Here is an 18,047-nt window from a genome sequence, read left to right as displayed (position 1 = left end):
CTCCATCATCGAGAAAATATCAATTGAACTTGGTGCAAAAAAAACTTGATAAGAAAAGTACAAACCTGCAGGGGAGGTAATACGCGGGTACAGTACGCAACCTTAAGAATGTGTATTCTATAAACGTATGTGTAACTTGCACATCAACTTCTTTTGATATTTCACAAAACTTTATGGCTCAATTTCAACAAAAATTTCAACTATAGTTGTAAAGAAATGCGATGAGGGGACGAGGTTGTAAGAGAGAGGGAGGGGGAAGGGGGGAAGGAGGAATGAAACAAACTTGTGACGATTTTTTCTCAAAAAAGAGAGGGAAAAGAAATAAAGTCAATGCTTATAACCTGCTGCATGCATTCTACCCGGGCGCTCCACATGGCATTATGAAAGAAACCCAAAAAAAATTACTCTTCACATGGCATTCTACAAGGGCGCATCACATGGCATTATGAAGTAAACCCAAAAAGAAATTACTCTTCACGTGGCATTCTACATGGGTGCATCACATGGCATTCGACCAGGACATGGCATTATGAAATATACCCAAAAAAAATTACTCAAAAAGAGGGAATATATACATATACATATATATATATATATATATATATTGGGCAAATTACACTTTGTCCCTTGTGGTTCAATGTTTTTATACATAATCTCTCCTATGGTTTTAAAAGATATACATAACCCCCTAATAGTTTAGATTAAAATGTCAAAGTGACCAAATTTGCGTTTTATAATTGAGTCAACTAAAATATCAAAATCCAGTTAGCCATTGTTGCTACCAAAAGTTAAATTAGAATTTGACACTAGTCCAAAAAAGTACTAAATCTAGGGAGTTCATTCACGGGAGTAAAGGTGCACCTTTGTAATTTTAATGACTTGTTCCGGCCATGTAATTTCATAGAGGAAATAAACTTGTAATTAATTTTATAACCATGAGAATATGTATGAATTAATTATAGGTATAGTTGATTTACTATGAGAATAAGTTTTACTTACATAAAGAAATTGTACCATAATTAGCCAAGATAGTAGTACTCAATGATCCAAAAATTGTATTTGCATGAATAGTTACGGATACCATACCTTAAGGAGCTTTCATAGCTATTTTCTTGCACATTGTAGCTCAGTTTTATTTCCTTTAATTTGTTGATCGTTTGAATAATAGAGGACCTTTAGTAGTGCTGGTAATTGTCCATTCTTTCCTTTGTATTCGACCCTTAATACCCTATATTCAATCTCGACTTGTATACATGCCCCATTCTCGTCAAGTTTTTGCTACAAAGTTAACTTCATGTGGTATATGCATACTTCAAACTCTTAAATAAACTACATATTGGGTTGGTATAAACTCTAATTCTTGTCTAGACTTGATCTTGAGTTATCATCGAGGAACAAGGCAACTAGGGGTGGGCAAAAATACCTGTTAATCCAAAAATTTTCCATATCCGATCCGATCTGATCCGAAAATTAAGATATCCAATCCATATTATTTGACTGGATCAAAAGAGAATCGGATACCCGTTTAGATACAGGACCGGATAGAATCACATAATTAAAAACCTAAAGGTACCCGACCAGCCTTGCATATATATTTTTTATTTTTATTTTTATACACATATTACAAAATAATATATTCAGAGCTAAATAAGCAATTCCATTAAACAAATTGCATTACAAAAAATGGGAGACTATAGTTTGTTTATAAAATTTATTTGTAGAGGCTATGATTTTATATTTTTTTAAAAAGAGTTTAATTAATGTGGAATATGTATATTAAAAAAAAAGCTACTACCTATTTCAAATTTTCATTGATTTTGAACTCTTTTAAGTTTTTTCCTTTTTCTTGTGCTCTCTTCGAATGTTTGTTTCTTAGTGGAAGATTGCTTTTGAGAATACTTGTTTCTTAGTGAAAGATTTTTTTTGAGAAAATTTTTTATTAAATCTTAGATGAATATATAATATACAAAATTAAATTAGTAAAAATTATTTTTTAAAAAAAATTAAATGATAAGTGGGGCTAAACAAGTACCTGTTGACTCGACCTTATCTAAGCGGGTGCCCAATTATCAGATACTAGTTGATATGCAGGGCAAGTAAGGGTTAGAAAATGGTGCATGAGATGAGTACCCGATCCGTACCTACCCTAATGGCAACATGCAATTTCGACACCTCTTATTCACTCATCCAATGGGTTTGCCAACCTATGCTTGAGTAGCTAGCTAATAGTGACAGAGCCAAGATTTTTTTCCTAGGGGGATCAAGATTTTTTCTAACAAAATTATCTTAATATATTATGTTCAAAATAATTTTTATCTGTTTAAATATATGACATCTAAAAATATCAAATATTAAATTTAATTATAAAGAAAAATAAAAATTAAGGCAAGAAACAACCTTTGAATAATTATTTTATATCACAAACCATCCAACTTGCATATTATGAGAAGATGCTCCAATATGTCATATGTGTAATACACACACACACACACACATATACATACATAATTCTCAACCAATTTGTCCCTTTTAAAATCACCTGTAAAGGGATAATATCCCAACTTTTTAATCCTATATTATTTAAACGAACAAATTCTCTGTGTAGAAACATGGCAGGAAGCTCATCATCATACAATACAATCCAAAAGAGAAACAATATATGTATATGTGTGTGTGTATCTATATATTTTCAATTAAAAAAAGATAAAAGTTGTATTAACATACCTTGAAATTTCAGCATCTTTTCTTAAAAGTAAGATGAGTGTTACATTCTTTCATAGAATTAAATTTATTTATGATTGAATCAGTGCTAAATTTTTCAACAACTTGCTTTTCTATTTACATAATTAAGCAATCATTCAAGAAATTATCTTTCATCTTGTTTGGAACCTTTGTCTTGATTATTTTCCTAACTAAAAATATTCATTATGTATTTGTAGTTAATACAGGATGAGTGAAAACAAGTTTAATCAATTAGGCTAAATTGTATATTTGTATATGAGCCAATAAAGTAATAATTATTTTTAGCCCACTGATAATTATGAATTGGGTCTTTTTATTATAGTATGTCAAATTGGGTCAATTTACTATGGATAATCAAATTATATGTTTAATTTTTTGAATGTTAAATAATTAGCACAATAAAACATAAATTTGGAGGCCAATTTTGCTCTACACGTATATTTTTATATTATGAATTAAGGTTTTCAAAACTTGGGGGGCCGTGGCCACCCTCAGCTACCCCCCAACCCCACCCCACCCCACCCAAAAACCGCCCTCGCCAGCTCCATCATTGCAGCGAAACCAAGAAAGTTGACCCGCCTTGCTACTATAAAAACCCTCAACTTCTACCAAAACATTGCACAGCAAAAGCCCTTCTTTCTTGACTAAACCAACAATACTGTTGAGAATATGGGTTCCAAGGCCTCCACAACCACCCTAGCTCTCTTTCTTGCCTTTAACCTTATCTTTTTCACTCAGGTCAGTGCCACGCCCCTGCCTACTTGCACAGCTGTCCTGGACTTGAGTGTGTGCCTTTCTTTGTTGGGGATCCCCATCATAGATGTAGGTAGTCAATGCTGCAGTTGCTTTAATAACCTTGTTGACCTCGACGCAGCTGCTTGCCTTTGCGCCTACTTGAAAACTCGGAGCCTCCTCACCCTGGATCTCACAGCTGCCGTTACAGCGATTGTGAATGGCTGTGGCAAGCACTATCCATCAGGGTACCAATGTCTCTGAACAGATTTGCTTGCTTACTGCTGTTGGAATGTGCTTTTCTTTTGTTTCTCAATCATGAATTTACTTCTAAAGAACTCCTCGCCCTAAACAGTGGTTAGGAGTTACTTTGTCGTGGTGATCTCTCACATTTCATGTTTGTAATTTCCAATAAAGTTTTCATGTGCGAGTGAGCAGTCAGCTCTAAGCTTGTATCTTTCCCTGTGGTGATCAATGAAAAGTTAATAAGTTTTTTTTTTTATGTTATATTCATAACGCCATTTTCTGACTCTGTAAGGGAGCATTACGTATTTATAAGCATAAAATTGAGGATTAATGCACGGATATTTCTGTTGTTAGCCGGGAGGCAAGATTATGCTTACTTGCGGTTAAAACAATCCGTGGTTAATTAGCAGCATGCGTTGGAAACATGCCTACAAAAATGGATATCTAATATCTGATTTTCTTGATCGACTAATTAGTACGTTTACGCTTGGTAAATGTCACCTGCAACTTTCCAACCAGGCTTCGCAGCACTCTCCCGTGTACCAACCAGGCTTCGCAGCACTTCCCTATCCTCTTGGACAGACTGTGAAATAGCAACGTCCTAGAAAAATCTGTCCTTTGCCTTTTGTGCTGTTGTGGCTGAGAAAGTGAGAAAACATCAAAACTATGGTGTGATTAAGTTACTCGGATGTTATTTTGGTTTCGGGATAAATTCCTTTTGCCTACAAGCGGCAAAATGGACAAATGATTGATAGACGGATCTTGTTAGATGAATAGCCGACCAGTTTAATCCAATCCAATTATAAGCATTTAATAAATGGATGCAAAGAGGTATAAGATTTAGATGGATAGTGCAAAACTATAATCCATTCATTTGACTATCTATTAGTCCTAGGACTAACGAGATTCCTGTACACTCTACTATACTCTTTTTTAATTCATACTGTACGCTGTTTTTTAGTTACAGTCCGTACAATATCTCTTTGTCCGTACAATATCTATCTCTCCTTCTCTCTCTCTCTCTCTCTTTAATTTATTCTATTCCTAGTTATTGAATTAATAATTGGTTAGAAACCACCCTCTCTCGCGCCAACGCTGTCATTTGCTTAATTTAAAAGCAATGATAAAGTACCATAACAAGTTATGTCATCTATGCTGCATTGATAGCAATGACTGGCAATATAGATAGCAGTGACTGGAAATATAGATGGTTTCGTGAAAAGAAATTGTTAAAAGTGGGATGAGCCGATGAGGGAACATGGTTGTAAGAGCTAGAGAGGGAGGGCGAAGGGGGAAAGCTAGGAGGAATGAAACAAACTTGTGTCATTCCAAAACATAAGATGAAGTGAAAAAATAAATTTTTCCCAAAACGAGAGGTAAAAGAAATAAAGTCAATGCTTATAACCTGCTGCATGGCATTCTACCCGGGCGCTCCACATGGCATTATCTAATAAACCCAAAAAAAAATTTACTCTTCACATGGCATTCTACCAGGGCGCTCCATATGGTTGGCAAATGCTGTCGGCCTTATGGTAAAACATAAAATCATACGGGATTAGATTGTCATGCATATTATGTTTATATATTTTGGCCACTTCAACCATTTTAATTTTTAAACAAGAGTAATTTCGATATTTTCATAGGTTCCGTTACGAATAATCATTTCCGTTAGTTTGACACTTTAATCCAAATTACAATTGGATTATATGTAGTTTTTGAAACTATAAGGGGTTATGTGAAAATTAACTGTCGGCCTCATGGCAACAAATTCAACTATAAAACCATTGGCGCGATCTAGTGTGATTCTATTGTTCATTGATAATGGATTTACGTGGATGACATGGATAATGCACTTAAGTCCACCAATGTAATTGGTTATAAATAGTCATCCATTTAAAAATATTATGTATTTTTTAGTCATCGAAATCTACTTAGATTTATTTGGATGGATAAATAGACATGGATTCGTCGCATTAGCGTTCGTTTTTAAAATGCTAAAATCAGGAGGAACAAAAAGGTACATACAAGGTGGACTATTATATAAGTTTGGACAAGAATATCATCATCATTTAAAAATGAATCTAAAAATTCTAGGACATTGAATTGAATTAATTCTAACTCTAACTTTCAAATTTCGTAGGTAAATAGTGTTGCTTACACTCCAAGAGTAGTTATCACACTCCACTTTGACATTTATTAAGTGAAAGAAGATTGATAAGTGCATATTTTGTGCATTTTAAGTATTTTTTATTATTTAGTTTTGGAGCGTTTAAGTTATTTTCAAGCTAATAAACTAGATTTCTAGTGAAAATTTGCATTTTTTTGGTTTCATTGTGAAACATTGCATTTGTATGGAGTGAATTAAGAAGATATTTGGATAATGGTTGATGATTTGAAGTGATATAAAGAGAATATGTAGTGCAAAATGTTCCAAAGATAAAATGCAATCAAGTATAAAGGAAGAAATATTTGACAGTTTTGACACATTTTGATATTTTGGCTATATCTTGAGTTAAAAGTATCAAATTGAGATAATTCTTGAATCGTTTTGAAGCTAAGAAATATTTCTACATTTCTTATGAAACATCAAAGTCCAATTCATGAGTTTTCGTGGTCAAAAAGTTGAAATACAGTTGGCCATTTTTGCTACCAAAAGTTAAAATATGAGATTGAGCAGCCAAAGATATTTTGATCATTTCTTAGTCTACAGGACTCCAAATCAGATGATTCTTGATACACTAAAAACTAACTCAAAGGATTGCAACCTTCATGTTTTGCACAAAAATTAGTTCAATCTCCATCATCGAAAAAATATCAGTTGAACTTGGTGTAAAAATTGACTGATCAAAAAAGTTCAAACCGGCAGGGAAGGCAATACGCGGGTACAGTACGCATCCTTAAGAATGTGTATTCTATAAATGTATGTGGAACTTGCACAGCCACTTATTTTGATTTTTCACAAAATTTTATAGCTCAATTTCAACAAGAATTTCAACTGTAGTTGTAAAGAAAAACGATGAGGGGACATGGTTGTAAGAGAGAGGGAGGGGAAAGGGGGAAAGGAGGAATGAAACAAACTTGTGACGTTCCAAAACATAAGATGAAGTAAAAAAATAAAAGTTTCGCAAAAAGAGAAGGAAAAGAATTAAAGTCAATGCTTATAACCTCCTGACATGGCATTCTACCTGGGCGCCTCACATGGCAGTATGAAGTAAACCCAAAAAAAAAATTGCTCTTCACGTGGCATTCTATATGGACGCATCACATGGCATTCGACCAGGGCGCTTCACATGGCATTATGAAATATACCCAAAAAAAATTACTCAAAAAGTGGGAATATATATATATATATATATATATATATATATATATATAGGGCAAATTACACTTTGCCCCCTGTGGTTCAGTGCTTTTATACATAATCCCTCCTATGCTTTCAAAAGGTATACATAACCCCCTAATAGTTTAGATAAAAATGTTAAAGTTACGAAATTTGCATTTCATAATTGAGTCAACTAAAATGTCAAAATACAGTTGGCCATTTTTGCTACCAAAAGTTAAATTAAAATTTGACACTAGTTCAAAGAAATGCTAAATCTAGGGAGTTTATTCATGGGAGTAATGGTGCACATTTGTAACTTTAATGACTTGTTCCATGTAATTTTATAGAGGAAATGAACTTGTAATTAATTTTATAACCATGAGAGTAGGTATGACTTAATTATAGGTATAGTTGATTTACTATGAGAATAAGTTTTACCTGCATAAAGAAATTATACTATAACTAACCAAGATAATAGTACTCAATGATCCAAAAATTGTATTTGCATGAATAGTTAGGGATACCATAGCCTAAAGAGCTTTCATAGCTATTTTCTTGCACATTCTAGCTCAGTTTTATTTCCTTCAATTTGTTGATCGTTTAAATAATTGAGGAGTTTTAGTCGTGCTGGTAATTGTCCATTTTTTCCTATGGGTTCGGCCCTTAATATCCTATATTCAATCTCGACTTATATACTTGTAAAAAATCACGTATGAGATATTTAGAATTTTATGAATGTAAAATTTAGCTGTAGAATAAGCTAAATTGTTATATGCATGCCGCATTCTCATCAAGTTTTTGCTACAAAGTTAACCTCATGTGGAATATGCATACTTCAAACTCTTAAATAACCTACATATTGGGTTGGGATAAACTCTAATTCCTGTCTAGACTTGATCTTGAGTTATCATCGAGGAACATGGCAACTAGGGGTGAGCAAAAATACCTGTTAATCCAAAAATTTATCATATCCGATCTAATCTGATCCGAAAATTAGGATATCCAATATATATTATTTGACCGGATCAAAAGAGAATCGGATACCTGTTTAGATACAAGACGGGATAGAATCACATAATTAAAAACCCGAAGGTACCCAACCAGCCTTGCATATATATTTTTTATTTTTTATTTTTATACACATATTACAAAATAATATTTTCAGAGCTAAATAAGTAATTCCATTAAACAAATTGCATTACAAAAAATGGGAGACTATAGTTTGTTTTTAAAATTTATTTGTAGAGGCTATGATTTTATATTTTTTTTAAAAAAAGTTTAATTGATGTGGAATATGTATGTTAAAAAAAAAACTACTACTTATTTCAAATTTTCATTGATTTTGAGTTCTTTTAAGTTTTTTCCTTTTTTTTTGTCTTCTCTTCGAATGTTTGTTTCTTAGTGGAAGATTTTTTTGAGAAATTTTTTTTATTAAATCTTAAATGAATATGTAATATACAAAATTAAATTAGTATAAATCATTTTTTTTTAAAAAAATTAATGATAAGTGGGGCTAGATGGGCACCTGTTGACTCGACCTTGTCTCAACGGGTGCCCAATTATCTGATACTCGTTGATATGTGGGGCAAGTAAGGGTTAGAAAATGGTGCATGAGATGAGTACCCCATCCATACCCACTCGTAATGGCAACATGCAATTTTGACACATCTTATTCACTCATCCAATGGGTTTGCCAACCTATGCTAGAGTTGCCAGCTAATAGTGACAGAGCCAAGTTTTTTTTTCCTACGGGATCAAAATTTTTCCTAACAAAATTATCTTAATATGTTATGTTCAAAATAATTTTCATCTATTTAAACATATGACATCTAAAAATATCAAATATTAAATTTAGTTATAAAGAAAATAAAAATTAAGACAAGAAATAACCATTGATTAAATATTTTGTCACAAACCGCCCAACTTGCATATTATGAGGAGATGCTCCAATTTGTCATATATGTAATACACACACACACACACATACACACATATATATATATGTATGTATGTATATGTGTGTGTGTGTGTGTATTTTCAATTAGAAAAGATAAAAGTTATATTAACGTACCTTAAAATTTTAACATCTTCTTCTTAAAAGTAAAATGAGTGTTATGTTCTTTCATAGAATTAAATTTATCTATAATTGAATCAATGCTAAATTTTTCAATAACTTTCTTTTCTATGCACACAGTTAAGTAATCGTTCAAGAAATTATCTTTCATTTTGTTTTGGACCTTTGTCTTGACTATTTTCATAATTAAAAATATCCATTCTGTAATTGTAGTTAATACAGGATGAGTGAAAACAAGTTTAATCAATTAGGCTAAATTGTATATTTGTATATGAGCCAATAAAGTAATAATTATTTTTAGCCCACTGATAATTATGAATTGGGTCTTTTTATTATAGTATGTCAAATTGGGTCAATTTACTATGGATAATCAAATTATATGTTTAATTTTTTGAATGTTAAATAATTAGCACAATAAAACATAAATTTGGAGGCCAATTTTGCTCTACACGTATATTTTTATATTATGAATTAAGGTTTTCAAAACTTGGGGGGCCGTGGCCACCCTCAGCTACCCCCCAACCCCACCCCACCCCACCCCACCCAAAAACCGCCCTCGCCAGCTCCATCATTGCAGCGAAACCAAGAAAGTTGACCCGCCTTGCTACTATAAAAACCCTCAACTTCTACCAAAACATTGCACAGCAAAAGCCCTTCTTTCTTGACTAAACCAACAATACTTTTGAGAATATGGGTTCCAAGGCCTCCACAACCACCCTAGCTCTCTTTCTTGCCTTTAACCTTATCTTTTTCACTCAGGTCAGTGCCACGCCCCTGCCTACTTGCACAGCTGTCCTGGACTTGAGTGTGTGCCTTTCTTTGTTGGGGATCCCCATCATAGATATAGGTAGTCAATGCTGCAGTTGCTTTAATAACCTTGTTGACCTCGACGCAGCTGCTTGCCTTTGCGCCTACTTGAAAACTCGGAGCCTCCTCACCCTGGATCTCACAGCTGCCGTTACAGCGATTGTGAATGGCTGTGGCAAGCACTATCCATCAGGGTACCAATGTCTCTGAACAGATTTGCTTGCTTACTGCTGTTGGAATGTGCTTTTCTTTTGTTTCTCAATCATGAATTTACTTCTAAAGAACTCCTCGCCCTAAACAGTGGTTAGGAGTTACTTTGTCGTGGTGATCTCTCACATTTCATGTTTGTAATTTCCAATAAAGTTTTCATGTGCGAGTGAGCAGTCAGCTCTAAGCTTGTATCTTTCCCTGTGGTGATCAATGAAAAGTTAATAAGTTTTTTTTTTTATGTTATATTCATAACGCCATTTTCTGACTCTGTAAGGGAGCATTACGTATTTATAAGCATAAAATTGAGGATTAATGCACGGATATTTCTGTTGTTAGCCGGGAGGCAAGATTATGCTTACTTGCGGTTAAAACAATCCGTGGTTAATTAGCAGCATGCGTTGGAAACATGCCTACAAAAATGGATATCTAATATCTGATTTTCTTGATCGACTAATTAGTACGTTTACGCTTGGTAAATGTCACCTGCAACTTTCCAACCAGGCTTCGCAGCACTCTCCCGTGTACCAACCAGGCTTCGCAGCACTTCCCTATCCTCTTGGACAGACTGTGAAATAGCAACGTCCTAGAAAAATCTGTCCTTTGCCTTTTGTGCTGTTGTGGCTGAGAAAGTGAGAAAACATCAAAACTATGGTGTGATTAAGTTACTCGGATGTTATTTTGGTTTCGGGATAAATTCCTTTTGCCTACAAGCGGCAAAATGGACAAATGATTGATAGACGGATCTTGTTAGATGAATAGCCGACCAGTTTAATCCAATCCAATTATAAGCATTTAATAAATGGATGCAAAGAGGTATAAGATTTAGATGGATAGTGCAAAACTATAATCCATTCATTTGACTATCTATTAGTCCTAGGACTAACGAGATTCCTGTACACTCTACTATACTCTTTTTTAATTCATACTGTACGCTGTTTTTTAGTTACAGTCCGTACAATATCTCTTTGTCCGTACAATATCTATCTCTCCTTCTCTCTCTCTCTCTCTCTTTAATTTATTCTATTCCTAGTTATTAAATTAATAATTGGTTAGAAACCACCCTCTCTCGCGCCAACGCTGTCATTTGCTTAATTTAAAAGCAATGATAAAGTACCATAACAAGTTATGTCATCTATGCTGCATTGATAGCAATGACTGGCAATATAGATAGCAGTGACTGGAAATATAGATGGTTTCGTGAAAAGAAATTGTTAAAAGTGGGATGAGCCGATGAGGGAACATGGTTGTAAGAGCTAGAGAGGGAGGGCGAAGGGGGAAAGCTAGGAGGAATGAAACAAACTTGTGTCATTCCAAAACATAAGATGAAGTGAAAAAATAAATTTTTCCCAAAACGAGAGGTAAAAGAAATAAAGTCAATGCTTATAACCTGCTGCATGGCATTCTACCCGGGCGCTCCACATGGCATTATCTAATAAACCCAAAAAAAAATTTACTCTTCACATGGCATTCTACCAGGGCGTTTCACATGGCATTATGAAATAAACCCAAAAAAAATTGCTTAAAAAGAGGGAATATATATATATATATATATATATGTGTGTGTGTGTGTGTGTGTGTGTGTGTGTGTAGACACTTTATCCCTTGCGATTTGATACTTTTATACATAACCCCCTATGGTTTCAAAAGATATATATAACCCTTAATAGTTTAAATTAAAGTGTTAAAGTGATAGAATTTGTATTTCATAATGGAGTCAACTAAAATGCAAAAAATATCCCAATGTAAAGTTAAAAATTATTTGTTAATCACAAGGGACTTATGTATATATTTTGAAAACTATAAAGGGGTTATATGATAAAGTACTAAATCATATAGAGTTATATGGTAAAACATAAAATCATACGGGATTAGGTTGTCATGCATATTATGTTTATATATTTTGGCCACTTCAACCATTTTAATTTTTAAACAAGAGTAATTTCGACATTTTCATAGGTTCCGTTACGAATGATCATTTCCGTTAGTTTGACACTTTATTTCCATTTAAAAAAAAAACACGCGCGCACACAAATACACACACACACAAGCGAATCTTTAGTTTATTTATGATGTAAATTTCGTTGAGACAGGGACCGAAAATGAAAATGATTGGCGAATGCTGTCGGCCTTATGGCAAGAAATTCAACTATAAAACCATTGGCATGATCTAGTGTGATTCTATTGTTCATTGATAATGGATTTACGTGGAAGACATGGATAATGCACTTAAGTCCACCAATGTAAGTGGTTATAAATAGTCATCCATTTAAAAATATTATGTATTTTTTAGTCATCGAAATCTACTTAGGTTTATTTGGATGGATAAATAGACATGGATTCGTCGCATTAGAGTTCATTTTTAAAATGCTAAAATCAGGGGGGGGGGACAAAAAGGTATGTACAAGGTGGACTATTATATGAGTTTGGATTAGAATATCATCATCATTCAAAAATGAATCTAAAAATTCTAGGACATTGAATTGAATTAATTCAAACTCTAATTTTCAAATTTCGTAGGTAACTAGTGTTGTTTACACTCCAAGTGTAGCTATGACACTCCACTTTGACATTTTATTAAGTGAAAGAAGATTGATATGTGCGTATTTTGTACATTTTAAGTATTTTTTTATTATTTGTTTTGGAGCGTTTAAGTTATTTTCAAGCTAATTAACTAGATTTCTAGTGAAAATTTGTAGTTTTTGGTTTTAGTGTGAAACATTGTATTTGTATGGATTTAAGTGGTGAAAACTTTATGTTTTTGTAGGTTTTAATAATTCAATCATCAAATGGAGTAAATTAAGAAGATATTTGGATGACTGTTGATGATTGAAGTGATATAAAGAAAATATGAATTGCAAAATGTTGAAAAGATGAAATGCAATCAAGTATAAAAAAGGAAATATTCTATAGCTTGGACACCTTTTGGTATTTCGACTATATCTTGAGCTATGAGTATCGAATTGAGGTGATTCTTGAACCATTTTGAACCTATGAAATAGTTCTACATTTCTTATGAAACATCAAGATCCAATTCATGAGTTTACATGGTCAAAAAGTCGAAATAGAATTGGCCATATTTGCTACCAAAAGTTAAAATAGGAGATTGGGCAGTCAAGAATATTTTGGTCATTTCTCAGTCTATGGAGTTCCAAATCAGATAATTCTTGATGCATTGAAAACTAATTCAAAGGGCAGCAACTTTCATATTTTGCACAAGTGTTAATTCAACCTCCATCATCGAGAAAATATCAATTGAACTTGGTGCAAAAAAAACTTGATAAGAAAAGTACAAACCTGCAGGGGAGGTAATACGCGGGTACAGTACGCAACCTTAAGAATGTGTATTCTATAAACGTATGTGTAACTTGCACATCAACTTATTTTGATATTTCACAAAACTTTATGGCTCAATTTCAACAAAAATTTCAACTATAGTTGTAAAGAAATGCGATGAGGGGACGAGGTTGTAAGAGAGAGGGAGGGGGAAGGGGGGAAGGAGGAATGAAACAAACTTGTGACGATTTTTTCTCAAAAAAGAGAGGGAAAAGAAATAAAGTCAATGCTTATAACCTGCTGCATGCATTCTACCCGGGCGCTCCACATGGCATTATGAAAGAAACCCAAAAAAAATTACTCTTCACATGGCATTCTACAAGGGCGCATCACATGGCATTATGAAGTAAACCCAAAAAGAAATTACTCTTCACGTGGCATTCTACATGGGTGCATCACATGGCATTCGACCAGGACATGGCATTATGAAATATACCCAAAAAAAATTACTCAAAAAGAGGGAATATATACATATACATATATATATATATATATATATATATATTGGGCAAATTACACTTTGTCCCTTGTGGTTCAATGTTTTTATACATAATCTCTCCTATGGTTTTAAAAGATATACATAACCCCCTAATAGTTTAGATTAAAATGTCAAAGTGACCAAATTTGCGTTTTATAATTGAGTCAACTAAAATATCAAAATCCAGTTAGCCATTGTTGCTACCAAAAGTTAAATTAGAATTTGACACTAGTCCAAAAAAGTACTAAATCTAGGGAGTTCATTCACGGGAGTAAAGGTGCACCTTTGTAATTTTAATGACTTGTTCCGGCCATGTAATTTCATAGAGGAAATAAACTTGTAATTAATTTTATAACCATGAGAATATGTATGAATTAATTATAGGTATAGTTGATTTACTATGAGAATAAGTTTTACTTACATAAAGAAATTGTACCATAATTAGCCAAGATAGTAGTACTCAATGATCCAAAAATTGTATTTGCATGAATAGTTACGGATACCATACCTTAAGGAGCTTTCATAGCTATTTTCTTGCACATTGTAGCTCAGTTTTATTTCCTTTAATTTGTTGATCGTTTGAATAATAGAGGACCTTTAGTAGTGCTGGTAATTGTCCATTCTTTCCTTTGTATTCGACCCTTAATACCCTATATTCAATCTCGACTTGTATACATGCCCCATTCTCGTCAAGTTTTTGCTACAAAGTTAACTTCATGTGGTATATGCATACTTCAAACTCTTAAATAAACTACATATTGGGTTGGTATAAACTCTAATTCTTGTCTAGACTTGATCTTGAGTTATCATCGAGGAACAAGGCAACTAGGGGTGGGCAAAAATACCTGTTAATCCAAAAATTTTCCATATCCGATCCGATCTGATCCGAAAATTAAGATATCCAATCCATATTATTTGACTGGATCAAAAGAGAATCGGATACCCGTTTAGATACAGGACCGGATAGAATCACATAATTAAAAACCTAAAGGTACCCGACCAGCCTTGCATATATATTTTTTATTTTTATTTTTATACACATATTACAAAATAATATATTCAGAGCTAAATAAGCAATTCCATTAAACAAATTGCATTACAAAAAATGGGAGACTATAGTTTGTTTATAAAATTTATTTGTAGAGGCTATGATTTTATATTTTTTTAAAAAGAGTTTAATTAATGTGGAATATGTATATTAAAAAAAAAGCTACTACCTATTTCAAATTTTCATTGATTTTGAACTCTTTTAAGTTTTTTCCTTTTTCTTGTGCTCTCTTCGAATGTTTGTTTCTTAGTGGAAGATTGCTTTTGAGAATACTTGTTTCTTAGTGAAAGATTTTTTTTGAGAAAATTTTTTATTAAATCTTAGATGAATATATAATATACAAAATTAAATTAGTAAAAATTATTTTTTAAAAAAAATTAAATGATAAGTGGGGCTAAACAAGTACCTGTTGACTCGACCTTATCTAAGCGGGTGCCCAATTATCAGATACTAGTTGATATGCAGGGCAAGTAAGGGTTAGAAAATGGTGCATGAGATGAGTACCCGATCCGTACCTACCCTAATGGCAACATGCAATTTCGACACCTCTTATTCACTCATCCAATGGGTTTGCCAACCTATGCTTGAGTAGCTAGCTAATAGTGACAGAGCCAAGATTTTTTTCCTAGGGGGATCAAGATTTTTTCTAACAAAATTATCTTAATATATTATGTTCAAAATAATTTTTATCTGTTTAAATATATGACATCTAAAAATATCAAATATTAAATTTAATTATAAAGAAAAATAAAAATTAAGGCAAGAAACAACCTTTGAATAATTATTTTATATCACAAACCATCCAACTTGCATATTATGAGAAGATGCTCCAATATGTCATATGTGTAATACACACACACACACACACACATATACATACATAATTCTCAACCAATTTGTCCCTTTTAAAATCACCTGTAAAGGGATAATATCCCAACTTTTTAATCCTATATTATTTAAACGAACAAATTCTCTGTGTAGAAACATGGCAGGAAGCTCATCATCATACAATACAATCCAAAAGAGAAACAATATATGTATATGTGTGTGTGTATCTATATATTTTCAATTAAAAAAAGATAAAAGTTGTATTAACATACCTTGAAATTTCAGCATCTTTTCTTAAAAGTAAGATGAGTGTTACATTCTTTCATAGAATTAAATTTATCTATGATTGAATCAGTGCTAAATTTTTCAACAACTTGCTTTTCTATTTACATAATTAAGCAATCATTCAAGAAATTATCTTTCATCTTGTTTGGAACCTTTGTCTTGATTATTTTCCTAACTAAAAATATTCATTATGTATTTGTAGTTAATACAGGATGAGTGAAAACAAGTTTAATCAATTAGGCTAAATTGTATATTTGTATATGAGCCAATAAAGTAATAATTATTTTTAGCCCACTGATAATTATGAATTGGGTCTTTTTATTATAGTATGTCAAATTGGGTCAATTTACTATGGATAATCAAATTATATGTTTAATTTTTTGAATGTTAAATAATTAGCACAATAAAACATAAATTTGGAGGCCAATTTTGCTCTACACGTATATTTTTATATTATGAATTAAGGTTTTCAAAACTTGGGGGGCCGTGGCCACCCTCAGCTACCCCCCAACCCCACCCCACCCCACCCCACCCAAAAACCGCCCTCGCCAGCTCCATCATTGCAGCGAAACCAAGAAAGTTGACCCGCCTTGCTACTATAAAAACCCTCAACTTCTACCAAAACATTGCACAGCAAAAGCCCTTCTTTCTTGACTAAACCAACAATACTGTTGAGAATATGGGTTCCAAGGCCTCCACAACCACCCTAGCTCTCTTTCTTGCCTTTAACCTTATCTTTTTCACTCAGGTCAGTGCCACGCCCCTGCCTACTTGCACAGCTGTCCTGGACTTGAGTGTGTGCCTTTCTTTGTTGGGGATCCCCATCATAGATGTAGGTAGTCAATGCTGCAGTTGCTTTAATAACCTTGTTGACCTCGACGCAGCTGCTTGCCTTTGCGCCTACTTGAAAACTCGGAGCCTCCTCACCCTGGATCTCACAGCTGCCGTTACAGCGATTGTGAATGGCTGTGGCAAGCACTATCCATCAGGGTACCAATGTCTCTGAACAGATTTGCTTGCTTACTGCTGTTGGAATGTGCTTTTCTTTTGTTTCTCAATCATGAATTTACTTCTAAAGAACTCCTCGCCCTAAACAGTGGTTAGGAGTTACTTTGTCGTGGTGATCTCTCACATTTCATGTTTGTAATTTCCAATAAAGTTTTCATGTGCGAGTGAGCAGTCAGCTCTAAGCTTGTATCTTTCCCTGTGGTGATCAATGAAAAGTTAATAAGTTTTTTTTTTTATGTTATATTCATAACGCCATTTTCTGACTCTGTAAGGGAGCATTACGTATTTATAAGCATAAAATTGAGGATTAATGCACGGATATTTCTGTTGTTAGCCGGGAGGCAAGATTATGCTTACTTGCGGTTAAAACAATCCGTGGTTAATTAGCAGCATGCGTTGGAAACATGCCTACAAAAATGGATATCTAATATCTGATTTTCTTGATCGACTAATTAGTACGTTTACGCTTGGTAAATGTCACCTGCAACTTTCCAACCAGGCTTCGCAGCACTCTCCCGTGTACCAACCAGGCTTCGCAGCACTTCCCTATCCTCTTGGACAGACTGTGAAATAGCAACGTCCTAGAAAAATCTGTCCTTTGCCTTTTGTGCTGTTGTGGCTGAGAAAGTGAGAAAACATCAAAACTATGGTGTGATTAAGTTACTCGGATGTTATTTTGGTTTCGGGATAAATTCCTTTTGCCTACAAGCGGCAAAATGGACAAATGATTGATAGACGGATCTTGTTAGATGAATAGCCGACCAGTTTAATCCAATCCAATTATAAGCATTTAATAAATGGATGCAAAGAGGTATAAGATTTAGATGGATAGTGCAAAACTATAATCCATTCATTTGACTATCTATTAGTCCTAGGACTAACGAGATTCCTGTACACTCTACTATACTCTTTTTTAATTCATACTGTACGCTGT

At 33.5% G+C, this 18,047-nt stretch overlaps 3 protein-coding genes across 3 annotated transcripts; all 3 read left to right on the top strand.

Moving 5' to 3' along the window:
• The first annotated feature begins 3,411 nt into the window (after positions 1-3,411).
• LOC113693375 (putative lipid-binding protein AIR1B) lies at positions 3,412-3,738 on the top strand. The gene has a single exon (XM_027211924.2). The coding sequence runs from the start codon at positions 3,412-3,414 to the stop codon at positions 3,736-3,738; it is 327 nt and encodes a 108-aa protein (XP_027067725.2).
• Positions 3,739-9,806: 6,068 nt separating this feature from the next.
• Positions 9,807-10,133, top strand: LOC113691755 (putative lipid-binding protein AIR1B). Its single transcript, XM_072053748.1, has one exon. It carries the CDS (start codon positions 9,807-9,809, stop codon positions 10,131-10,133), a length of 327 nt encoding a protein of 108 aa, XP_071909849.1.
• Positions 10,134-16,784: 6,651 nt separating this feature from the next.
• On the top strand, positions 16,785-17,111 carry LOC113693376 (putative lipid-binding protein AIR1B). The gene has a single exon (XM_027211925.1). The coding sequence runs from the start codon at positions 16,785-16,787 to the stop codon at positions 17,109-17,111; it is 327 nt and encodes a 108-aa protein (XP_027067726.1).
• The last annotated feature ends 936 nt before the right edge of the window (positions 17,112-18,047 follow it).

Source organism: Coffea arabica, chromosome 6c (assembly GCF_036785885.1).
Source record: "Coffea arabica cultivar ET-39 chromosome 6c, Coffea Arabica ET-39 HiFi, whole genome shotgun sequence".
NCBI lineage: Eukaryota > Viridiplantae > Streptophyta > Magnoliopsida > Gentianales > Rubiaceae > Coffea > Coffea arabica.
Note: the sequence above shows the minus strand (reverse complement) of the source record. Positions and strands in the feature narration are given on the sequence as shown.

Excerpts from the sequence above, each read along its gene's own strand:
- LOC113693375 (XM_027211924.2), top strand. The coding sequence starts at position 3,412 with ATGGGTTCCAAGGCCTCCACAACCACCCTAGCTCTCTTTCTTGCCTTT.
- LOC113691755 (XM_072053748.1), top strand. The coding sequence starts at position 9,807 with ATGGGTTCCAAGGCCTCCACAACCACCCTAGCTCTCTTTCTTGCCTTT.
- LOC113693376 (XM_027211925.1), top strand. The coding sequence starts at position 16,785 with ATGGGTTCCAAGGCCTCCACAACCACCCTAGCTCTCTTTCTTGCCTTT.